The 26,312-nt window shown below is 39.6% G+C and overlaps 1 protein-coding gene across 1 annotated transcript in view; it reads right to left on the reverse strand.

The window, feature by feature from the left end:
- PAX2 (paired box 2) overlaps window positions 1-26,312 on the reverse strand; it is a 197,329-nt gene that overhangs the window by 77,451 nt on the left and 93,566 nt on the right. Inside the window, 1 exon segment of the mRNA XM_058189243.1 lies at window positions 21,143-21,262. Coding sequence (XP_058045226.1) covers window positions 21,143-21,262 — 120 coding nt within the window.

The raw sequence follows: 26,312 nt of genomic DNA on the forward strand, positions 1-26,312 counted from the left end.
TCATCCATTGAACAGTAGCAAAACCTGGCAAATTGGAATGACCGTTCCATGAATACTATCTCTTATTTAGACAGCAGTAATGTGGGCAAATGCCCTCTGTTTTTCACTTTATCACTTCTCCTTTATCTGCTGCTCACCTTCCCATAACTGGAATGAGATACTGTCACTTGTCGCAGCTCTTGCCATCTTAGTAGTTGGAAAGCATGCAAATGCAAGTAGATGAATAGGTACCACATATAAGCAGACCGGAAGGTAACAGTGATCCATGTTTCACCATACGCCAACCACCTGACTGTGGAAACTTCAGACTGTGAAAATGTTGGCTCTTTGGCTTAAGAAATGGAGATGAGCACAGCCTCTTAAATTTGGTCATAACTAGCAAGATAAAATTCAGAGGGAGAGACCGTTATCTCTCTCTCTTTTTTTTCCCCACTTCCTAAATCTACTTTTCGTACTTTCATGTTTGCCTTGTTCTGCACAAGTTTTCAGGCATTTTTACATCACCTCTTCTTTTACTTCCTGAGCTTTCTGATCAGTTTGAAGATGAGTCATGATTATTTTTCCTCTCATTGCTCTTAAAATGCTGAAAGCTTCATCCAGGTGATCACAACAAAAAGGAGCAACTGGCTAGTTCCAGTGGTGGGCTGCAACCAGTTTAAAAACCGGTTCTGTGAGCATGCGCTTTGCACAGCATTAAAAATACAGCAATTTGAAGCTCAAGTGCTTACCTACTAAGGCAGCCCCGGTCAATAGAACAGCGGAGGCACGGAAATCAGCTGTGCCACGTGAATCAGCTGAGCCAGAAAGAAGGAAATATAGGACAGGATAGGGTGGGGCCAACTGATGGTTGGAACTACCGGTTCTCTAGAACCAGTCTGAACCGACAGTAGCCCACCACTGGCTAGTTCAGGAGTTGGCAACCTTAAACACTCAAAGAGCCACAAAGGTCCTAACCGGAAGCCCCCAGTTCAATTCTGGAGCCGACCAGAAGTCTGGTTCCCCCACCATAGAGTCTCCTAGCCCAGCATCCTTTTTTCCTCTACCTGTTCTGTTTCCCTCCCCCCAATACTCCCAGCAAAGAGTCAGTCAGAGGCCTTCTTTTCTCCTTTTATTTACATAGATACATGTCCTGGCCACGTCTACCCACGGGCCTGCCAAGTTTCTGGAGATAACGAGGAAATTATAGATAAGGCCAGAATTACTCACGAATATATTCTTCCCTCCATTGAGACAGTTTGCCCGCGCCAATTCATTGCTTTGTCCAAGACAAAAAACCAGGAAGTCCCGCCTCCTATTTATAGTCTCTGCAGATGTCACTGCATGACAATTATGACTTGGCTTTCCCCCAACACTCCTTCTGCTGCGCACGCCGATCACGCCTGCGCAGCCTTGCATCACTCCAAAACTGTTCTTGGGGCGTTGCCAAATCAGAAGAAGGCTCCAGGGAATCAGGTCTTGCCGGCCCCTCCTCCTCCCTTTGAGTGGGTGCCAGGGAGGGAAAGGGCTCAAGAGAAACAGGGCTTGCCAGGTCTTCTCCCTCACTTTCTGAATCATCCGAGTCCAGGAGTCCGGGTCCGGGAACCTGGGTCACAACACTACCTGTCCTAACCGAAAGCCCTATCGATTGTGGAGCCGACCGGCAACAGGGAGCTGCAGCAGAGGGATGAAAGAGCCACATGCGGCTCCAGAGCCATGGGTTGCTGACCCCTGGGCTAGTCTCCTGTCCTACTCCCACATGCTACATTTGAGCAGTTTCATCATCTGAACTGACAAGGAATTTTGTCTTTGTGAATTTCGCCAATTTTAAATGGCCCGTGAAAAGCCATCTCAGTGCTAACTAATAATTTTTTTTTATTTGCATTTATATCCCGCCCTTCTCCGAAGACTCAGGGCGGCTTACACTAAGTTAGCAATAGTCTTCATCCTATTTGTATATTTATATACAAAGTCAACTTATTGCCCCCAACAATCTGGGTCCTCATTTTACCTACCTTATAAAGGATGGAAGGCTGAGTCAATCTTGGGCCTGGTGGGACTAGAACCTGCAGTACTTGCAGGCAGCTGCTGTTAATAACAGACTGCATTAGCAGTCTGAGCCACTCAAGGACCCATGAAAAGCCTACAAGGTTGAGGCAAAATAGAGGAAAAACCACCCAGAAACTCTACGGTCTGCTACCTTCACAGCAATTTTTCTTGCACCACAGCTGAGCTAGAAGTAACCTGGCTCAGAAACAGTCTAGGAGCAGTGCCTGGAAGTGTGTTTAATTTCTTTTTTTGCTTTCTCTCCAGAAAATCTCAACTGTGTTTCACTTGGCAGATTCCAGTGCAACCTATTATCCTTAACTCTCTTGTGAATATGACCTTGTTCTATAGGTTCATTGTTTAACTGAGATTAAATACAATGGAAGCTTATTTAAGATGGAAAAAAAATAAGTTTATGGATTAAAAATAGAAAACATGAACAGCTACTGAAAAAAAAATTGTATAGGTCTCTGCAGTTCTTTGAAAGGAGATGTAAGTGAAGCACCTCTTTGAAACACCTTCATAAAGCAAGGATTATCCTGCTTCTAGTCCGTAGAACTGCTACAGATTAGATACTTTGCTTTGCTATACTAAGGTGGACCAGTGAAGTACCGTATTTTTCAGAGTATAAGACACACTCCCCCCCCCCAAAAAAAGAGGCTGAAAATTGGGTGCATCTTATACTCCGAATGTAGCCAAAAATGCGAGGCACGGAGGCTGTGATGGTCTGTGGCAATCCCTGCAGCCTGGAACAGCTGATTGGGGGTATTCCGGGAGGCCGATCCACCCGCCAATCAGCTGCTCATGCTGAATCAGGCTGCAATAATGTGCTGAAGCTGACTTGGCTGTTTGCTATTTGCTGCACGGGTAGTCAGAGTTAGCAGCAGCAATCACATCCAGAAAGCACATACAAGTAAGTTATTCAGCAGGATTCAATAACTTCTCTTTATATATAATATAACACATACAATACCAAAAGCAGGTTTTCCAATGTGGTAGTAAATATGAGCAAAACACAAGCAGAGGAGAGGAGTTTCAGTTTCAGTTTTAGTTTCAGAGATCAGGACAGCATGCAACTTTAGAAAAGTTGACCTAAGCCATGCCCAGGCTCCTTGCTGTCTCCTTCCTTATTTCTCACACAGCAAATACTGTTTCAGTTTCCAAACAGCACTCAACTCTCTCACACACTGACAGGATGCTAGCCAGATGAATATTGATAGATGCTGGTAGGCAGAGGCAGATTTTTTTTTCTTATTTTCCTCCCCAAAAACTAAGGTGCATCTTATACTCCAAAGTGTCTTATACTCTGAAAAATACGGTACTTATTAAGGGATGTTGCCTATAATTTCCCTATTTCAACACTCTTCTCTCTTCTACAGGAAGCCCTCAGAAAACAAGCTACTTGGAGAAGGATTGTCCACTAAAGCTAAATAGTGTTTGGCCTATGCCTATGACCTTATGTTTTAATAAGCTTAAAATTTCAAAGTAGAATTTTCATTCAATCTGAATTGTCCTTTAATCTGGCATTAAATCTGAATTGGAGCAAAAGGGCAAATGGGATTTTAATTGTGCATAAAAAGATAAGAAGATAATGGGATTTTATGCATGTGCAAATGATCTAGTTCTTTACTTAACGTTTGAATGAATTTTCTGGAAATTTTGTAGAAAGTGATAAAAATAATTTCTGGTGTGAAGAAGCTTTGAGAAAAATGAAGATTTATGGAAAAATCGAAATATCTCTACTACTTATTTTTAGTACTTTTAAAATTATAAAGTTTGAAAGTATAGTTTGTTTAATTATAATTATATAGTTCTTAATTGACCTTACTTTTACATGTGTTTTCATTTATGTTGCAGTGGAGCTAAATCCTAATGAACTCTACGGAATGGAGCATCTCATAATTTTTGCATAATTTTTAAAAGCAGGCACTTGAAATTAACTTTGAAAACAGGAAAAACCATCAAGGCTGTACTGTAGTTCAACAACAAAAATACTTCAGGTACTTTGAAGTTTATCTCCACTGATAGCAATAATTTTCAGAAAACGAGCTGAGAAAAGAGGGAAACCAAAGCTAAGATTAGACATGTTGCCATATGAAACGGTCTTTTATTAATCTGAACTTCTAGAAGTAATTTCTACTGCTCCTGCTTCTTGTCATTTATCATTTTCATGAACTCATTCATGTTTTCATATAGTAACTATTTCTTGTTTAGTAAGCATATTACTAAATGTAGAAGCACTTTTTTTCAGATTATGAACATTTAAGCATGATTTACAGCAGGGGTCTCCAACCTTGGCAACTTTAAGACTTGTGGACTTCAACTCCCAGAGTTCCTCAGCCAGTTTTGCTGGCTGAGGAACTCTGGGAGTTGAAGTCCACAAGTCTTAAAGTTGCCAAGGTTGGAGACCCCTGATTTACAGCATCTTCAAAACAACAGATGCAGAGGTGGTATTCAGCCGGTTCGTACTGGTTCGGTTGAACCAGTAGCAGAGAGGTCCACCTGCCCTGGCTCTATGACGTCCTGCTTAGGCACATTTTTGATGCCAGGCACATGCACGGAAGGTGCGTGAGCGAGCAAAGTTCATGCGTGGGAAACCGGGCACATCAGGGGTGGGTTTTTAGAGGTTCGCTCCAGTTTGGAAAAACCGGTAGCGGTGGGAGGCTCCGCCACCTGCCCAGATGTCATCAAAAACATTCTGTGGATGCACAGAAGCGCCGTGCACTCGCAAAGCGAGCGTGAGCACCCACGCCCACGCGCTACCAATAGCAAAACGGTAGTCCCGGGATTTGAATCCCATCTCTGGGGCACATGTGTGGAAAGTGCATGCGCAAAGAGATTATGCGGGCGCAGGGTGAAACGGTGGTAAGAATATTGGAATCCCACCCCTGAATAGATGGAATATGATGTAAAAGAAAAGAAAAGGGAACCCCTTTTTTGAAACACTAATAGTTTACAAATCACGTTCAAATTTTACTATTATTTAGTAAAATATAAGAAATAAAATATAAGAGAGGGAGAGGGAGAGTAGGAGGGAGATATATATATTTATACCCTCTGTTGGGCTTTGGATTTGAGCTTGTATTCTGATTGGCTGTCAGACTCCCATGAGGCCATGCAGGGGTAACTTTGTAGCTTGTCCTTTGAGTCCCAAACTTGGTTGAGCCTTGCTGGGTGATGCAATCTCCCCAGGTGCCATGTGGTGAGATGGGTAGAGGGCTAATCCTACATTTGTTGGGTCTTGGGTGAAGGCATTTGCTTATGAATAGAGCTATCTCTTTATCTCTCAAGTGCTGACATCTACTGTGGGCTATTGAGGAGGGTAGGGGCTATTAAGAGTGAGTCTGCTTCCTGCCTAAAAACATGTTTCTCCATTTCTCATCCAGGGAGGTGTAATATTCTGCCTTTTTAATATTTCCTAGAATATTTCATTCGTCTAGGAGAGGGGTGGGTGCTAACTTCCTACAATACCCAGTAGTAGCACCCCAACGAAGAGTATTCCAACTTCAGCCATATTCTTTACCATCCATCCTCCCTTTCTCCCATTCAGCCTTCCTGAAAAAACACACTGGGATGGGAGGGGGGGCTGGCCAGTTGCTTACCAGCATACATTAATGAGATACATAAAGCTTAATCCAGCCATGGCCCAAGCAGTTCTACAAAGGAAGGCAATAGCAGTCTGCCATGAGCAGTGGCTCAGGTAATTGGTTTATCTACCTGGAAGCAATCTCTACCCAGACAGACAAGTAGTAAAGTCTCTTCCTTCAGGCTATTTCCTTTGTCTTTTCAATTGCTTTGCACATCCACGTAAGAGGGAGAAAAAGAGAAAGGGGGGGGGATGTTAATTTGTGAATTAATAGCTTTTCTCAGCAGAATTGTAAATTCAAATGTCATCTCACATGGTGATACAGCGCCTGGGCTTCTGAGAGAGAAATGATAAATCCTGCTTCTTTCCCCTCCCCAACATATACCGCTGACATACACTTGGCTTCTCTGCTCAAAAGACAATCATGTAGTGCAAAAACATGCTCCTTTTAATTTGTAGTAACAGTACAATGGAGACTGTAGTCAGGGCTGCTTTCCCCACTCCGTCCTTGCCCTAACCGAAGGAGCCTGGATGTCTCCCAGATTGTGCTTTCGTTTTCTTCATTTCAGACATGCCCGAGAATGCAAAAAGCTTCTCTTTTGAGTTCAATGGGTGGGTGGGGAGGATGGAAAGAGATCTCTTTCAAAAAGGCCCTGCTGCAGCCTTCTCTGGTAATCAGGTGAATTAATGATCCTGAATTTAAAATGAATGCTGAAGTCCTGGACTTCTAGCCTGTCTTGTAAAGAGGAGAAAGTCTTTATTCTTTCTTTCTTTCTTTCTTCTTTCTTTCTTTCTCTTTCTTTCTTTCTTTTCTTTTTTCTTTTTTTCTTTCTTTCTTTCTTTCTTTTTTTTTTTGAGAAGGAGGCGGGCAACATTAAGAAAGATTCATGGATGGAGACTGAATATGCAATTTTCTTTCACCTTGCCAGGAGGTGCCCCTGGGTTGTGCCTGGTCTAAATTTTCTCCTGTTTCCCGCATCCTCTGTCTTATCCAGCCGTCCTACCAACCCTTCCCTTCTTTCCAGGAAAAAAATTACCTTCAAAATTGAATTCCACTTTTTTACAAAGAAATATAATGGGAACATGGAAAGAAAAAAAAAAGTAAAAAAAAAGTAAGCCAGTGCAATGATGAATTAAGGTTGTCAGAAGCTCTTCTAGTTATCTTTGTTTTGTTGTACAGGTCTTTGCTGATGTTGTGGTGCTTATTGGGTCCCCTTGTTTGAATCCTTGTTATTGGGAATAGATTATGGTTGGCTTAAGCATCTAAAATACTGCCTTCTTTTCTTCCACAATGTCATAATGGAATTTAGGGTGCAAGTATACACATACCACATTTCAGACATCAATACAACTGAATGTGTCCAATTGTAATATTTTACAAGAAGAGTTCTCCACTCCTCTGAATGCAACAAAATACCTTATGCCACCAGACTTGAAATCCTGGGTTTAGAAAACTTAGAACTCCGCCGCCTTCGACATGACCTGAGTTTAACTCATAAAATCATCTGCTACAATGTTCTTCCTGTTGAAGACTACTTTAGCTTCAATTGCAACAATACACGAGCACACAATAGATTTAAGCTTAATGTTAACCACTCCAATCTTGATTGCAGAAAATATGACTTCAGTAACAGAGTTGTTAATACTTGGAATACACTACCTGACTCTGTGGTCTCTTCCCAAAATCCCCAAAGCTTTAACCAAAAACTATCGACTATTGACATCACCCCATTCCTAAGAGGTCTGTAAGGGGCGTGCATAAGAGCACAAGTGTGCCTACCGTTCCTTTCTTATTGTTTCCTTTCATTATATCCAATTAATATAGTTATTACATACTTATGCTTATATATATGCTTATATATTGTATAGTTATTTCATGCTTATGCTTATATATACTGTTGTGACAAAATAAATAAAATAAATAAAAATAAATAAAATAAGTTATCATTCTGAGTTTTAGTAACCTGGGGCATTCCTTTCTACTTTTTTTAAAAAAATATTACCTGGATGGGAATTTTGCTTCCTTGATTAGATTTGCTCTATATAGACTCATATAACTGAAATCATCTTCCCTATCCTGGGGCCTTCCAGGTGAGTTGGGGGCTTCAGTTCCAATGCTAACTGGCAATTCCGATTGGGAATTTTCAGGAACTTCCTTCCCTCCCTCAAACTACAAGAGGATCAAATCAAAGAAAATTGTTGATAGCAGTTATTAAAAGATTGCCTGAGAACATCTTTCTGTAAATCTGCCAGTCATTTGGAATTATTCATCAAATTTGATCACCGGTAAGCAATTCCATGGTTTAGGAATTATTACCCAAAATACAAATATACAACTGTGAGATACAGTTGTTACAGGATGGATCTGCTTCAATCTCAAAAAAGCAGGAAGAAGTAGTCAAGAAGATGAAGATAATAAAACGTTTAAAGACACAGCGCTGGTAAAATACAGAGATTGCTGGAGTATCCACTGCAGTGTTTAGATCTGTTTTTCCCCAGGGGACAGTGTAACTGACAAATCAGTCAAAACTGTTAACATATAGTTCCAGTCTCAGGTCTAATAGGGCCATTCAAGAGGATTTTAGTACCCATTAACATCTGAAAATAATAAATACAGCGCCCTCTAAGAGATTTTTCCTTCACTCCCCTGGATTTAGGATAATCTACAATAGACTGAATTTTAATTTAGTTACCTTCTTCCAGGTACATTACCAAGAATTGGGTGTCATCTAAATAGTAACACCAACCATAGTGAAAAGTCAACGCTGGATCACCTAGATTTGATCCTATCAATGAGAATACAGCTGGAAGCTGAAATATAGTTGGATGTTTTCTAGTCCATTTACCATTTCAGACAAGTAACTCTTCCAGTCTCTTCTTAAAGACCTCCAGTGATGAAATGCCCACAACATCTGGTGGCAAGCTGTTCCACAGGTTAATTGTCCTCAATGTTAGGAGGTTTCTCCTTAATTTCAGGTTGCTTCTCCCCTTGATTAGTTCTCGTCCATTGTTTCTTGTCCTGCCCTCTGGTGATTTGGAAAATAAGTTGACTGCCCTCCTCTTTGTGGCAGCCTCTCAAATACTAGAATACTGTTATCATATCCCCCTAGTCCTTATTTTCTGTAGACTAGCCAAACCTAAATTCTACAACTGTTCTTCACACATATTTTAGTCTCCAGATCTCTAATAGTCTGTATTTTTTACAAAGTCTCAACTTTTTTGCAATATGGTGTCCAAAATTAGATACTGTATTCCAGGAGTAAGGGTTTATAAAATATTACTAATACTTCACGTGAAGTCTATGCCTCTGTTTATGCAGCCAAGGATTGTATTAGCTTTTTTGGCTGCTACCATACGCTGATGGTTCATATTTAAGTGATTGTCCACTAGGATTCTAAAGTCCCTTTCACAGTTACTGTTTTTGAACCAAGTTTTGCCTAATCTGTACTGATACCTCTGGTTTTTTTTCTGTCTGGGTATAAAACCTTGCTTTTCTCCACATTAAATTTCATTTTATTGGATAAGGTCCATTGTTCAAGTCTGTCAAGATCTTTTTGCATCCTGAGCTTGTCTTCTGGGGTATTGGCTATTCTTGCCATTTTAGTGTCATCTGCAAATGAATTTCCTTTCTAATTCATCATCTAAGTCATTTATGAAGATACTGAAGAGTACCGGGCCTAAGACAGAATCTTGTGGTACCCCACTGCTTATTTCCCTCCAGGTAAATGTAACAACATTAAAGACTACTTGTTGAGTACGGTTTGTGTCAGCGAGTTACAAATCCATCTGGTGGTGATGCTGTCTATCCCACATTTTTCTAGCTTATCAAGAAGTAGTTTGTAGTCTACTTTGTCTACCTGAGGTCTAAGTATACTATGTCCACAGCATTTTGTTGGTCTACTAATTGAGTCACTTTGTCAAAGAATGAAATAAGATTGGTTTGGGTATGATCTGTTTTTAACAAACCCATTCTGGCTTTTAGTTATAACTTTTGCAGGTCTCTTTTTTGATTATCTGTTCCAGTATCTTCCTGGGTATTAATGTTAGACGAATTAGAGTGTAGTTTCCAGGGTCTGTTTTTTCCCCTTCTTTTTTTGATAATGGGAACCACGTAAGCTCTTTTCCAATCTTCAGGTAATTCGTCAGTGTTTCAGGATTTTTTAAAGATATGGTACAATTGTTCTGAGATAACATCTGCCAGCTCCTTCAGAACTCTGGGATGTAATATGTCAGGTCCCAGTGATTTATATTCATCAAGATCAGATAAGCGTTCTCTAACCACTTATCTGTATATATTTAGTCATTTTCTTGCTTATTTTAATTTTTATTTCTAATCTGTCTTTTACAGTTATGTTTTTGGTAGGATGGACTATAGTTTCATTTTGTGTGAAGATTGATGCAAAGAATGAGTTAAGCAGTTCTGTTTTTTCTCTGCTGCCTGTTACTTCCTTGGCATCTTCTCTCTTAAGTGGATCTACTATTTTCTTGACTTTTTTCTTATTATTTAAAACCCAAGCTACAAGTATTTTCTATTATTTCAAAACTTTTTTTTTATTATCTTTGACTTTTGTTGCAAGGCTATCTGCTGATACTTTGCCTTAGTCATGTATCCCCCTTTCCATTTTTTTGTATTTATCCTTTTTGCCTTTCAGTTGATCAGACAGATCTTTGTGCAACCATGCTGGTTTCTTCTTGGATTTCTTGTTTTTCTTTTTCAGTGGCATTGTGCTGGAGTGGGCTTTTATGATCATATTTTTCAGAGTTTCCCATGATTCTTGAGTTATTTGCCCGTTTAAGATTTTCATCCATGGAATTTTTCTTAGGCTCTTTCTGAGTTTGTTAAAATCAGCTCTTTTAAAGTTTAAGACAATGGCTGGAATATGTTCTAGTGCTTGTGTTTGCATTATATTGAATTCCAAGTAGATGTGGTCACTCTCACCCAAAGTTCCGGCAAATTCATCACTTCTTCTCTATTAGTAAGAATTAAGTACAGTATAGCTTTTCCTCTGGTTCCTTCCTCTACCTTGGATGAAAAAGTTTCAGCTAAGATGGTTAGGAATCTGTTCAAACTCCCACTTGCTGTAGTTCGTCTCCCAATTGACCTCAGGGTAGTTAAAGTCTCCCATTACTACAGTGGTATGTTTACTACATACATTTGTTAGTTGTTTAGCAAAAAGTTCATCTATTTCTTCTGCTTGGTTAGGGGGTCTGTAATACATGCCTGTAGCAATGTCATTCTTTTGTCCTTTTATATTGACCCATATGGATTCTAGGAAGTTTTCATCTTTGGTTTTGTGGATTTCTATAAAGATATAGTGATCTTTTATATATAATGCAACTCCACCTCCTCTTTTGTTATTTCTTTTGAATAGTTTATATCCTTGCATCAGTACATTTCAGTCATGAGTTTCATCCCACCATGTTTCAGTAAATAGTTGCCATTCATGTACTAGTATTTTAAGTTCACCCTGTTTGTTCCCTAAATTTTGAGCATTTGTGTATAGGAATTTGAATACTTTATGGGGCATGGGTATGTTTCTTATATCTCCTACTTTGTAACTGGGCTTTTCATACTTTCCATCTCTCTCTACTTTATTTTCTTCTTCTTCTTCTTCTTCTTCTTCTTCTTCTTCTTCTTCTTCTTCTTCTTCTTCTTCTTCTTCTTCTTCTTCTTCTTCTTCTTCTTCTTCTTCTTCTTCTTCTTCTTCTTCTTCTTCTCCTTCTTTCTCTTTACTTCCTGCTGAATTTTACTGAATCCTAATACTGATTCTAATGAAGAAGGAAGATAAGGCTGAAGAATAAAACTTTTGGAAATTTTTAGAGGAAGCAAACTCATCAGTTTGGAGGGGTTTAAGATAATATAGGAAGAAATGTTAGCACAGTGGAGAAATTGGAGCATAATGGAATAATGGGCAGAAATCCTCAGGCCGAGGCAGTCTAAGAATTTCTCAGCAATAAAACACTGGAAGTGCAAGCAATCACCATTATGGTGACAAAAAAGATGGAAAGCAGTTTAAAATACATTTACAGGTGCACAGGCAGCTTTTGACTGAGCGTAAGAGCAAAACGGGACAGTATCAGAAATGAAAGACAGGTGAATTCACCAAACAGGTACAACAGCAAGTCACTGATATTGGGTGGGGAAGCTAGAAAGATCGAAAAAGAAATTACATTTGTAAATAATATAAAAGAAAAAAAAAAGCAACTGCTACTGGTAAAAGGAGAAGGGTAGTCCTGAAGACTGAGGATATTGTTGAATATTGTTAACACGATGGAGAGAAGACTGATGTTTTTAACTTTGCACTTTACCCACCTAGCTAGAGAAGGGATGCTAAGATCAAATGAATAATTTGACAAAATGCTTAACAGTGCTACCATTAGATGGATTCAGAGCTGGGTTGGACAGTTATATTAACAGGTACATGTCAGTGGCTGCTGATCAAGAGGTATACACAGTACTTCATTATCTGGCTATGTGCTATTTAGAAATGACTTGGCTGAGATTGTAGAAAGTATAATTATCATATTTGGAGTCAGCACAAAAGAATATCAAGAAAATCCTGGTGGGCTAGAGCAGTGGTCAGCAAGATTAATTTTACTAAGGGCAAATGTAAACTCCTACATAAAAAAAAAAATCAAATATGACCTTGGTGGATCACAGACTGAATATGAGCTAACTATACAAAGCTACTGCAAAAAAATAAATAGATATAATTGTTAGGGAAGGAAGACATGTATTTTCTTACCAATTTTAATAAGAATGATGCTATGATACTTTTAATGTTTTATTGCTAGTTTTAATCATTTATTGTCTGGTTAATTCATTGCATATTTCATATAATGCTTTACTATGTGACTACATTAAGGGTTTAATTAAACAATTTAATTGAAAATTTATTGTATAATGCTTTGGGATTTTTAAATGTAAGATGTACAAAATGCATTTTAAAAGCACACAAATAAAAGTTCTAGGTATAAGTAAATCGACTGGAATGGTGTTCTTGAAATAAAAATTTGTGTGTGTGTACTATTCAAGCGACAAAATATTAAGAAAGGGTATGGTACTGATTAAATCTAAATAAACAAAATCTAAATAAACAAATAAACAAGTGGTGGGATTCAAAAAATTTTACTACTGGTTTTGTGGGCATGGCTTGGTGGACGTGGCAGGGGAAAGATACTTTAAATCTCCATTCCCACCCCAATTCAGGGGAAGGATACTGTAAAATATCCATTCCCACCCCACCTTCAGGGGAAGGTCACTGCAAAATCCCCATTTCCTCCTGATCAGCTGAGACTCAGGAGGCAGAGAATAGATGGGGTGGGGCCAGTCAGAGTATTTAGTATTTAGTATAGTTTAGTATAGTTCTCCGAACTACTCAAAATTCCCGCTACTGGTTCTCCAGAACTGGTCAGAACCTGCTGAAACCCACCTCTGGTACTGATACTTCTTCCATCCTCCCCCACCACAACCATCTGTCAGAACCTATCCTTCTCTCCACCGTTGAGTCACAACTAATGAAGGATTGGATGAGAAATGAAACATCTTCCTCAAGGAGAAAAAAAACCCCAGTTCAGTTACCTTTTGAAAAAGTAACAAAGGGACAACTATGACCTGGATGACTGAGAATCTCCACAGACATACTACATGATATTAAAACCTTATATATGTTCCACCTTTTTCACTACCTGCAGTTCCACAAAGACAGACGGCCAGGCGGCTTATTTCCATGTCTGTGTTACTAAGTCTTTTACTTCAGTCCAAGTGCACCAAACCTCCATGAAACTAAGGGCCTTACCATAATAACCATAGTACATCAACTATCTCAGATGGGACATTTGGAGCAGTAGTGGATTTCAATTTTGGCTGCTACCGGTTCGCTCGTGGATACGTGTGTGCATGCGCACAGATATCTGAGCAAGTGGGCGGAGCCTCCTGCTGCTGCCGCTACCGGTTCACCCAATCTGGGGCGAACCAGGAGCAACCCAGCACTGATTTGGAGGGGAGGTAATGAACCATACATGCCCATTTGTGGTACACAGAACTACCGTTCTGCAGACTGGAGAGTCTAAGCAAGTATCTAAGCAAGTATGTTGTCTCCCTGGAGCAAAAATCAAATATGTAATTGAAAACCTTACTAAAATAATCAGTGCCATGGATTTTTACCCCTTTCTTCTCCTACATATGGGGACAAATGATGTAACAATGAATCTGAAAACAATAACAAGAGATTATGAACAATTAGGGAAGAAAGGTAAAGAATTAGGAGCTTAAGTGGTGTTTTCATTTGTGCTTCCAACAAAAGGCCAACATCTAATGAGGGAGCAAAGAAGCAAACCACTGCTTAAAAATTGGTGTCATCAAGAGAACTTCACTTTCCTAGACCATAGTCTGTATTACCTACATGAAGGGCCCCTTGGCAAGGAATGGACTGGACCTCACAAGAACTGGAAAGAATATATTCAGAAAATCACTGGCTCACCTTATCACAAGGGATTTAAATTAAAATTGAAGGGGGAGGATGGCCAACTTTCACAACCTTTAGAGCCTAATTCCAAGGAAGCCCACTAGATAACCAATCATATAAGGAGATAGGGAGTAAAGAGAAAGAAGAAAAACTGAGATGCAAAGTAAGAGATATAGGAAGCATATCCAGTGTCAGCCACAAAGAACTTAAATGCCTATACACTAACATTCAAAATTTAGGGAACAAACTGGGTGAACTTGAAATGCTAGTACACAAGGGCAAGCACGATATAGTTGCCATTACAGAAGCTTGGTGGGATGAAACTCATGACTGGAAGGTACTGATAGAAGGATACAAACAGATCTATCAAAAAAGGAGGTGGAATTGCATTACATGCTAGAGATCACTTCCTGTCTACAGAGTTGCACACAACAAAGGATGAAAGTCTTCTAAAATGCATATGTATCAACATAAAAGGAAAAAAGAATGACATTGCCATAGGTGTATACTACAGGCCATCCAACCAAGCAGAAGAAATAGATGGACTTTTTGCTAATCAGTTAACCAATATATGTAGGAAACACATCACAGTAGTAATGGGGGACTTTAACTATCCTGACATCACCTGGGAGACAAACTCTGCAACAGATGGGAGATTAAACAGATTCCTGACCAATTCAGCTGACAACTTCACCCAAAATGTAGAGGTGGCAACTAGAGGGACAGCTATACTAGACTGTATTTTTACCAACAGAGAAGACCTGATAGAGGGCATTGAAACTGCAGAAACTTGAAAGGAGAGTGACCAATATCATATTAGAATTCAATATAAAACCGACACAAGCAATAGAAACCAGTGTTTTAGACTTTAAAAGACTTTAACAAACTCAGAGAGAGCTTGGGAAGGATCCCATGGATAAATATCTTAAAGGTGAAATTAACTCAAGAAGCTTGGGAAACTCTGAAAAATACGGTTATAAAAGCCCAGTCCATTCAAAAAACACTAAAAAAAGAAAAAAAACAATAAAACCAAGAAGAAACCAACATGGTTGCATAAAGAACCCTCAAACCACCGAGAGAAAAAAGGGACAAGTACAAAAAATGGAAAGAGGGATACATAACTAAGGCAGAATACCAACAAATAGTTCAAACCTGCAAAGGTGAAGTTAGGCTTTGAATGAAGTAAAACTTAAAACCATAAAAAAAATTCTTTCAACACATAAAAAACGAGAAAGAAGTCAAAGAAACAACTGGTCCACTAATGGGAGAAGACGGCAAAGCAGTAATGGACAGTAGAGAGAAAGCAGAACTGTTTAATTCATTTGTCGCATCTATCTTCACGCAAAAAGAAAACACTACTCAACTTACTAAAAACAGAACCATAAATGATCGGATAGGAATGCAAATTAAAACATGCAAAAAATAAAGTAACAGAACACTTGTCAGCTCTAGATGGATTCAAATCACTAGGTCCCAATGGACTATATCCAAGAGTTCTGAAAGAATTGGCTACATCCCTGAGTTCTGACGGAGCCGGCAGATATGGTTTTAGAACCATTGAAACATATATTTCAAAGTTCTAAGATCCAGTTCTGAGGACTGGAAAAGAGCTGATGTGGTCCCCACCTTCAAAAAAGGAAAAAAACAGATCCAAGAAATTACAGACCAATCAGCCTGACCAATCATCAATATCAGGGAAGATCTTGGAAAAGTTAATCAATCAACAAATCTATGAACATCTAAAAGCAAACAAGGTTATAAAAGTAGCCAGCATTGGTTTGTCAAAAAGAGATCATGTCAAACAAATCATATTTCATTCTTCAATAAAGTGACTAATTTAACAGATCAGTGAAATCCTATGGACATAGTATACTTAGATTTCAGTAAACCATTTGATAAAGTAGACCACAATCTATTTCTTGGCAAGCTAGTAAAATGTGGGATAGACACCACCGCCACTAGGTGGGTTTGTAACTAGCTAACAAATCATACTCAGCTTGTAATCCTGAATGGAACTACATTCACATGGAGGGAAATAAGCTGGCAGGAAGAGCCAACATCCCAAAAGACAAGCTCAAGATCCAAAAAGATCTTGGCAAATTTGAACACTGGGCTCTATCCAGTGGTGGGTTTCAAATTTTTTTACTACCGGTTCTGTGGGTGTGGCTTGGTGGGCGTGGCTTGGTGGGTGTGGCAGGGGAAGGATACTGTAAAATCTCCATTCCCACCCCACTCCAGGGGAAGGATACTGCAAAATCCCCATTTCCTCCCAATCAGCTGGGATTCAGGAGGCAGAGAATAGATGGGGGCAGGGCCAGTCAGAATTTTTACTACTGGTTCTCCGAACTATTCAAAATTTCTGTTACCAATTCTCCAGAACTGGTCAAAACCTGCTGAAACCCACCTCTGGCCCTATCTAACAAAATGAGATTGAACGTAGATAAAAGTAAGGTTCTATACTTAGGCAAAAATACAAAAATACCTTATCCCACTAGACTTGAAATCCTGGGCTTGGAAAACTTGGAACTCCGTCGCCTTCGACAAGACCTAAGTTTAACTCATAGAATCATCTATTGTAATGTCCTTCCTGTCAAAGACTACTTCAGCTTTAATTGCAATAATACAAGAGCAACCAATAGATTTAAACTTAATGTCAACCGCTTTAATCTAGATTGCAGAAAATATGACTTCTGTAACAGAATCATCAGTGCTTGGAATACTTTACCTGACTCTGTGGTCTCTTCTCATAATCCTAAAAGCTTTAACCAAAAACTTTCTACTATTGACCTCACCCCATTCCTAAGAGGACCATAAGGGGCGTGCATAAGCGCACAAACGTGCCTACCGTTCCTGTCCTATTGTTTTTCTTTTCTTCTTCCTATATATATATATATATATATATATATATATATATATATATATATATGTATGTATGTATGTATGTATGTATATATATGTATGTAGATAGGTAGGTCTTTGGTTAGAAAACAAATATATATATATGCTTATACCTTTATATACTATATAACCTTTCTGTATGATAGTTACATATATTGTTGTGACAAAATAAATAAATAAAATAAATAAATAAATAAATAAAATAAAAAGCCAGCTGTATAGATATGGACTGGGTAAAATGTGGCTTCATGCCTGTAACTGTGAGAGGAATCTTGGAGTCCTAGTGAACTATCACTTAAATATGAGCCAACAGTGTGCAGCAGCAGCCAAAAAAGCCAATGTGACCCTAGGCTGCATTAATAGAGGGCTAGAATCAAGATCACGTGAAGTTCTAGTATCATTTCACAATGTCTTAGTAACCCCACACTTGGAATACTGCATCCAGTTCTGGTCACCACAATACAAAAAAGATGTTGAGACTCTGGAAAGAGTACAGAGAAGACGAAGGGAATTGATTAGGGGGCTAGAGGCTAAAACATACAAAGAATTGGTTACAGGAATTGAGTATGTCTAGTCTAATGAAAAGAACGGGTAAGGTGACATGATAGCACTGTTCCAATATTTGAGTGGGTCAAGCTATTTTCCAAAGCACCAAAAGGCAAGGCAAGACACAATGGTTGGAAACTAACCAAGGAGAGAAGCAAACTAGAACTAAGAAGAAATTTCCTAATGGTGAGAGCAATCAACCTATGGAATAGCTTGCCTTCAGACGTTGTGGGCACTCTATCACTGGAGGCTTTCAAAAGAGACTGGACAACCATCTGTCTGAAATGGTATAGAGTCTCCTGCTCGAGCGGGGAGGTTGGAATAGAAGACCTCCAAGATGCTTTCCAAGTCTGTTATTCTATCTTCTGTTTCTGAAGGTAAATTGCTCCTATCAGCCATAATCTATTCAGTTTCATTTATAAGACTGCCAGGAGGAAAAAAAATCTCAAAAATGCATCCTCACAATCTCACTAACAGCTCCCTCTATGTTTTTCATATGCTTTCTAAGATGGGCTTTCAAATATTTTCAAGCCGCAGAATCTGTTTGTTTAAAAGAAAGAAAAAACAGAACCTGATCGAGATGCAACCTTTTAAGGATAGAAGCTTGGCTGCTTCTGTCTACTTTTTTGGGCCCAGAACTCCACTGAGTTCCCATTGAAGTGAAGGGTTCCACAGAATGTTGCTTGAAAACCCCATTCTCAGCAACCCAAAGGCTGAGTCTACGCAATCTGCTGGACTAGGGAAGGTTGTTTCTGATTCAGCAGCTGAGATGAACGAAACCCTTGGATTAGCAGGTTACATCAGGCCATTGGGTTTAGCTGAATAGACTTATTTGTTCAGACACAACAATGTTATGTGGACACAAGAGTCAAATTTTATTAACTTGGATTTAGGGTATTTTCTGTAATGTGAATTGAACAGTGGTGGGCTGCTGCCGCTTGTAACAACTGGTTCGCCCAGCACCGAAAATGCAAGCGGGGCTCACACTTGCTTTATACGTGCGCGCACCTTCCATGCATGTGTGCGGCTTCAAAAACACAACAATATTTATTTATTTATTTATTTATTTATTTATTTATTTATTTATTCATTCATTCATTCATTCATTCATTCATTCATTCATTCATTCATTCATATTTTTATACCGCCTTTTTCCAAAGACTCAGGGCGGTGTACAGCCAATAAAACGACAAGAATCCCAACAAATTTAAAATAAAATATCAAATTTAAAAAACTGATTCAATCGCTGTAACTTAAAATATTAGCTAAAATTTATCAAAACTAAAACCTTGGTAAAACCCTATTAAAACCCACTAAAACCCCCATACTAAAATCAATCAGGCCAGCCCCGCTTGGTGAAAAAAGAAAGTCTTGAGCTCGCGCTTAAAGGTCCGGAGATCAGGAAGGAGACGGAGTCCCACCGGCAGCTCATTCCATAAAGCCGGGGCCCCCACAGAGAATGCCCTTCCCCTGGGGGCCTCCAGCCGACATTGACTAGCCGACGGCACCCTAAGAAGACCCTCCCTGTGGGCGCGCACTGGACGTATCGGACAATGGGAGGTAACTGTTGGCAGCAGGCGGTCCCGTAAATATAGGACAGAATAGACCCAGGGCGGGTAAGAGGCCCACCCGCAGGTTTTAACTCCTACCATCAAAACGACACTATAGAGCATTGCACACCAGAACAGCTAGACACAAGAACAGTTTTTTCCCAAAGGCCATCACTCTGCTAAACAAATAATTCCCTCAACACTATCAAACTATTTACTAAATCTACACTACTATTAATCTTCTCATCATTTTCATCACCAATCTCTTTCCACTTATTACTGTATGACTGTAACTTTTTGTTGCTATCATTAAGGGTTAAATTGCAACCTATGACCATCATTTGTGTTGTAAATGTTGTACCTTTGATGAAGGTTTTTTTTTCTTTTTCTTTTATGTACACTGAGAGCATATGCACCAAAACAAATTCCTTGTGTGTCCAATCACATTTGGCCAACAAATTCTATTCTATTCTAACTACGGTTCACTCGAACTGGTCTGAACCACCACAGCCCACCTCTGGAATTGAACCAGGGAATATCAAAGACATACATAAATAAGAATAGAGCTGCATTGGAAGTAGAATAGAATGGAGGCTCCCAAAATAATGGGGCCAACTAGAATCCTACTAAATTTCTCTTTTAAAGATTGGACTCTTTTTCACTTACATCCTTTCCTGCTACCAAAGTTCTGGTCTTCTACGATTACAGGTAGTCCTCAACTTACAACCATTTGTTCAGTGAACCCTCAAAGTGACAACGACATTATGACCACTTTTCATAAGTACAATCCCCATGGTCACGTGATCAAAATCCAGATGTTGGGCGACTGGCATGTATTTATGATGGCTACACCTTCTGACAAGCAAAGTCAATGAGGAAGTCAGGTTCACTTAACAATCGTGTGACTCACTTAACAACTGCAGTGATTCACTTAACAACTGTGGCAAGGAAGGTCATAAAATGGGCCAAGATCCACTTCACAAATGTCTTGCTTAGCAATGGAACTTTTGACTCAATTGTGGTCATAATGTTGTGGTCCGTCAGCAGCCTATGGAGCTGGCAACGGAGTCGGACAGCGATGAGGCTGAGGTGAGGCCAGGGCCATCGGGAAGTGAGGTGCGGACTCCAGAGCCTCCAGAGATTGATGGTAGTGAAGCAGAGGAACAGGAGGAGCCTGTTCCTAATGCACGCACGAGAAGAGCTGCACAAGAAGAGCTGCCAGAAGGCAAGCGCAGCTCAAGCAGAGAGGACAACTTGGGAGTAGGGCCAAGAGATGATTGGCCCCTCCCATAAGGCTTAAAACAGACCAGCACCGGTGTTTCAGGTTTGCCGGAAAACAACGTTGTAGCTGCGTGTTCTGCTTCGTCTTCTGCTTCGTGTACGTCTTTGTTTTTGTGGCTTCTGGATGTTTCCCAGGAAGGGCCTTTGGCAGTTTGCCTAATTGGACTAAGGTTTGTGAGATAACTGAGGAATTTGTCTTGGAAGGCATTTGTTTTACTTTGAGTTGAACGACGCTAGGAATGAAGTAATTCCCAGCTGTCTGAATAAAGTTTGTTTTTCCACAGACTAAGTTTATTACTACCTACTTGGGCCTGGGTCACAACACATAAATCCAGGACCTGTAGTTCCAGCAGAAATAAAATTGCTTTGATACAGCATTTATCCATGTGTACGATCATCTTGCCATGCTTACAGGTGAACTCTGACTGCTCTATTCAGTGAGACTTGCTTTCAAAAACGTTTTCTGGATGATGATACTCCCATGCTTTCCTACTTTATTTTAAATAGTTTCTCAGCTTATTAGGGTTCCAACCAGGGTGTGGTATTCACTTACCTACCGGTTCGTAAATGTGTGCGCGTGCAAGGCCTTCCGCACAAGCGCAGAGCTTTGAAAATGTGGAAAAATGGGACGTCACGACGTCCGCGCGGGTGGGCGGGGCATCCTGCAGTCGCCCCTACCGGTTTGCCCGAGCTGGATTGAACCGGCTGAATACCACCACTGGTTCCAACTACTTTCCCCAAAGGAGTGAAGTGAATTGAACCAATAAAGGAGGAAAAAAACTTTCCCCTACCTTCATCACGTTTCCTCTTCTCACCATTTGATCGAGGAATCCCCAGAATCCCATTAATGGAGTAGGAGCCCACTGGATCATTGGAGGCACTGGAGACAGGAGGGGAAGCTGTACTGGGAACTGGATGAAATGAGAAAGGAAAAGGGCTCAGAAGAGGAGGAGCCAGCAGCTAGGAAGTGACATATACCCCCCAACCTCATTTGAAGACCTTTGCCAAGAGACCCAGTTCCAGTTAAGCCAAGATCCAAAAAATATGTGCTTAAGAGTGTCACCGATTGTGAATCACTTTCCAAAAAAATGTCTCTGTGCCTTACATTTCCTATCTTAATACCGTATTTTTTGGACTATAATACAGGTCACCAACCTTTAGTTTGGCTTAATTAGGACAATGACATTATATGATGGTTTTTGGATATCGTGCTAGGTATTCTAATATATATCTATGCATGTTATTTATTATTACTATTTATTTTATATATTGTATATATAAAATATATTAATATTTTTGGCCATATTAGTGGTCAAAATTGTGGGAACCTTTTGGGAAAAGTGTATTTTCTAAAACTAGCTAATAACACCACTTTTTAAAATTATATATCAATGGAAAGATAATTTAATCAAGAATGCAATGCAATAGTCATTTATGAAGGATCGGCTATTAGAATAGCAGTTACAGTATAAAGAAGAAAAGTGAAACGTAGAAAAAATGAGACTAACAACAATAATAGAATAGACAGTACTTGGCTCAACAGTAGTTCCTATGAGAGGCATCGAGGTGTCCTGGTGGCCACTACCTGAGTGTCAGCAATGTGCTGTAGCTGCCCAAAAAAGCCAAAATGGTCCTACGCTGCATCAACAAATGTCAAGGTCAAGTAATCATGGAAAGTGATACTACTGCTTTATACTGCACTGGTGAGGCTACATGTGGTATACTGAGTCCAATTCTGTCACCATGATACAAAAATGATGCTGAGGTCCTAGAAAGCATGCAGAGAAGAGCAACAAAGATGATAAGGATCTGGAGGCTAAATTTACAATGAGCAGCTAAGGGAACTAGGTATGTTTAACCTAACAAAGAGAAAGGTTAGGGGTGACATGATAACAGTCTTCCAACACTTGAAAGGCTGTCATGGGGAAGAGGGGAGTCAATTTATTCTCCAGAATACCTGAGGGCAGGACCAGAAACAATGGGTAGAAATTTGTCAGAGGGAGAACTGGAACTAAGGACTTAATTCCTGACAGTGAGAATAAGTAATCAATGGAATAGCTAGCCTCCCAGGAGTTGTGAATGATCCATTGCTGGAGATTGTCAAGAAAAGACTGGACAACCATTTGCCAGGATGGTCTAAGGACACCTGCCTTGGGCAGAGGATTGAATGAAAGACCTCCAAGGTCTCTTCCAGTCCCATGATTCTGTGATACTGGGTCGGAAAAGCCTGAAGAAGTCAGAATCAGGGACAATTATTTCCCACGATTTGGACAATTAGTCTAATGAATATATCCCACAGTACTTTGCCTTGTGAACACATTAGCACTTGTGAACCACTAAGGTATCTAGATCTTTTTCAGATATACTGTACATATTTTCTCTGACAGAAGGAAGAAACTATCCTGTTTCCCTGAAAATAACACACACACACCCTGATAATAAGCCCAATCGGGCTTTCGAGTGCATGCATTAAAATAAGCCTTCCCCCGAAAATAAGCCCTCCCCAAAAATATTTAAATGCATGCACAGCCAGTCCCCGCCATTTCCTCTGGTTAGGGTTAGGGAGACAGAGTTGGAAATCAGGTAAGATGGCAAGAGGAGCCCTGTCTTTGCTCCACGCGCCCCAATGTAATAAGACCTCCCTGAAAATAAGGCCAAGTGCTTATCTCAGGGTTCAAAAAAATATAAGACAGGGTCTTATTTTGGGGAAAACATGGTATCAGATTTTGAACATAAACCTTATGTTCAAATATTTTTTCTGAAAGAAAAAAACCCTGGTCTTTCTTGCCTGAGTTAACTTTTAGGCACAAGTTAGATAATTTCTGAGAAGTTTAAAACAAGTTGGTTATTATTTTAGTTTTAAACAGATTGAAGAAAGTGGTCTCTTTTTGAGCATATTCCCTTTATACCCTCCCTGAATATCCCTCCTCCCCACTTGGGCAGTACATTGTAGTTACTTATGCACATTGTGACCTCTTCTATGTCTTACTACACACTTACTAAGATCACCAATACTGTAATAATAAAATGGAGTATCACGGCCTAGGAAATTAGTGAAATATAAATGTCTAGACAGCAAATAAAATATGTAAATTAAAACATATAGCTCAAGATACATGCATAAATCCAACAAGATTATAAATTAATCTAATTAATTTATAATTAATTAATTAATTTTATTTCAATTCCTACAGCAATGACAGTCCAATCCAGATTACAGCAAATGAAATCCCATTAACCCCATGGCAATTTCAATAGAGTAGAACCTATCAACTTTCTTAGAAGTTTCTGCAGAAATCTTCCCTAGTAGGAGCTGTACAATCTCGATTCAGTCCAGCCATTGCATCCAGCAAAGAGAAATGCATCCTATTTTGTTGGCCATTAATATTGAATGTAACAATATTATAATGAAAGGATCAGTATCTTGGGTAAATCCAGACAGGACTTGTGCTGATAAGAGTGGTCAGTAGAATAGGATGGGGACGATTGTTCTGATATGCATCTATGTAGAAGCACTCTAAATAAGGAATAGTATTGAGGGTCCCCTTTATGAGGTCTGAAGTAGATCACTGAACCTAGGTAATGTAAACACATTTCTGTTTGAGGAGGGGAGAGTATTTTAAAAATCTGGTCTGGAATAATGAAGAAAATGTGATAAAAGTTCCATGAAACTTAAGCTTTGTCAGTCAAGGTCAAGGAGTTGTTACTTTGTCTCAAAACCAGTGGTGGTATTCAGCTGGTTCAGACCAGTTCGGGTAAACTGGTAGTGGTGACCTGTGGATGGGCCTGCCCACCGGCCCTGGTGCTATGCCGTTCTAGTTAGCCATGTTTTCTAAGCTGTGCGCTTGCATGCAAGCCATATGCATGAACAAGGCTGGGCGCATGTGCGGAAGGTGCGCACTCACATTTTCTGTGTGCGGCGAACCGGTGGTAAAATTAGATGAAATTCACCTCTGCTCAAAACTCTTTCTCCTGTTACCTTGTTGTTAGCTAACAATCTCTCCTTCTCAGGTCATCCTTGTTAAAAGGTGTAAGAAATGGTAGGGGTTTAGCAAATGTTTTGAAGTAACTTCACTGCAGTCTAACTGTGTTATCAGCAAAGAATTTTTTAACTGTTTTCTCTAGCATTGTGTCAGATCAGCCAATTTTAGCTTAATATAACAGGATCCTGAGAAATATTAGCATTATCTAAATTTAGCTAAATGATTTTAGAACTTTAAGTAGTTTATCATTTAGTATATTACCTATAAAGAGGCGATTTTCCCTTTCTGTAAAATAAAATGAACAAGCAAAGAGCAAACATTAATCCATAAAAGAACTTTTTTAAAAAAATAATATTTGTAAAAAGTCAATTTGAGAATTAGAACTATTTACTTTTACAATAAAATGACAATTAGAGTTGCTATTAAAAATACTACAAATATTAGTGGCTATCAATATTGTAAAGGGCTAAATTAAAACCTTTCATATGATTAAAAGAGTGTTTGTACACACAGTTTTCCATTCTTTGAGATACAAAAGTTGCAAACTCCACATGAAAGAGATTAGGGGAAAATGATGCGCAAAGAATCGATTTTAAAAGTGTTAAAAGTGTGTGTGTGGGGGGGAAGAATGCAACCCAAACACTGCCAAGAGACAATTTTTTAAGGCAATGTTTTAGGCCAAATGATATAAAGGAAGGCTTTCAAGTCTCAATTTGCTTTTCATCAAAAGACTGCCAGGAAAAAAAATTAGCCACATCCGTTACAATTTCTTAGATGACCATCTCTAAATTGAGCGACTGACCTACTGGCTTCTACAGAGGTAGCTACACTTACAATAAATATGAGATAACTTTTTTCTGTCAGTTTCCCGGTGAAGACCTAATTGCTTAAAATCTATTGGGATTTATATATCACTTCCTGGAGCTAATAATTTTGTTTCTAGAACCTGTTACATTTCTGTTTGCATGGTGCAACCAACACAGACATGTCTTACAAAAATAATAGTTGATCGATGTCCTGCAATAATAGATTGTGCTATTAGTGTTAAAAACATTATTCTTCAAAACCAGAATTTTAACAATTATAACTTCTGCAGACTGATAGAAGGAAAGGATTCAGGAACTAATGTAGCCCTTTGCTATGAAGAGAGGCGCTGTCTACATTATAGTATATTTATCTGGCCCAGCTTCAGAAAGTATTTCTGGTCTTGATTTGTAGACTTGGAGCAAGCCAATAAGATCTTCAAATTCAATCTGCTTCTCTGTGCAGGAATCTACATTAAAGCATTTCAGAACAAGTGTTGTTTAGTCTTTTCTTGTGGGATTCAACCGGTTTGCACTACTTCGGCTGGACCGGTTGTTAAATTGCTGGCTGGTCCCGCCACTCCCTGCCCTGCCTTGCCCCTTCCAGAAGTCCCCATGAACCTCGGTTTTGCTCCCACGAGGGTGCAGGGAGTCCTACTAGGCCCAAAACGGGGTGTGGCGGGAATGCAGCGGGGCCCGTTTTTACTCCCAGGAGGCTGCAGGGAGGCCTACTAGGCCCAAAATAGGGCAAGGGGGGGTGGCATGCCCTCCCTGTGGCCCATTTTTCCAAAATTTGAGGGGCTGTCACAGAGAAGAAGGGGGTCAATTTATTCTCCAAAGCACCTGAATACAGGACAAAACGTAATGAATGAAAACTTACAAAGGAGAAATCCAACCCAGAACTAAGGAGAAATTTCCTGACAGTGAGAACAATTAATCAGCGGAAAGGTTTGCCTCCAGAAGTTGTGGATGCTTCATAACTGGAGGTTTTTAAGCAGAGATTGAACAGCCATTTGTCCAGAATGATATAGGGTCTCCTGCTTGAGCCAAGGGGGTTGGACTAGAAGACCTCTGAGTTCCCTTCCAACTCTGTTATTCTGATATTCTTTTTGAGCCAGGTGTTGTATCTATTTCAACTGACTTAGGACTCTGACACATATTCAGTTTGCAGTCTA

Source organism: Ahaetulla prasina, chromosome 6 (assembly GCF_028640845.1).
Source record: "Ahaetulla prasina isolate Xishuangbanna chromosome 6, ASM2864084v1, whole genome shotgun sequence".
Classification (NCBI taxonomy): Eukaryota; Metazoa; Chordata; class Lepidosauria; order Squamata; family Colubridae; genus Ahaetulla; species Ahaetulla prasina.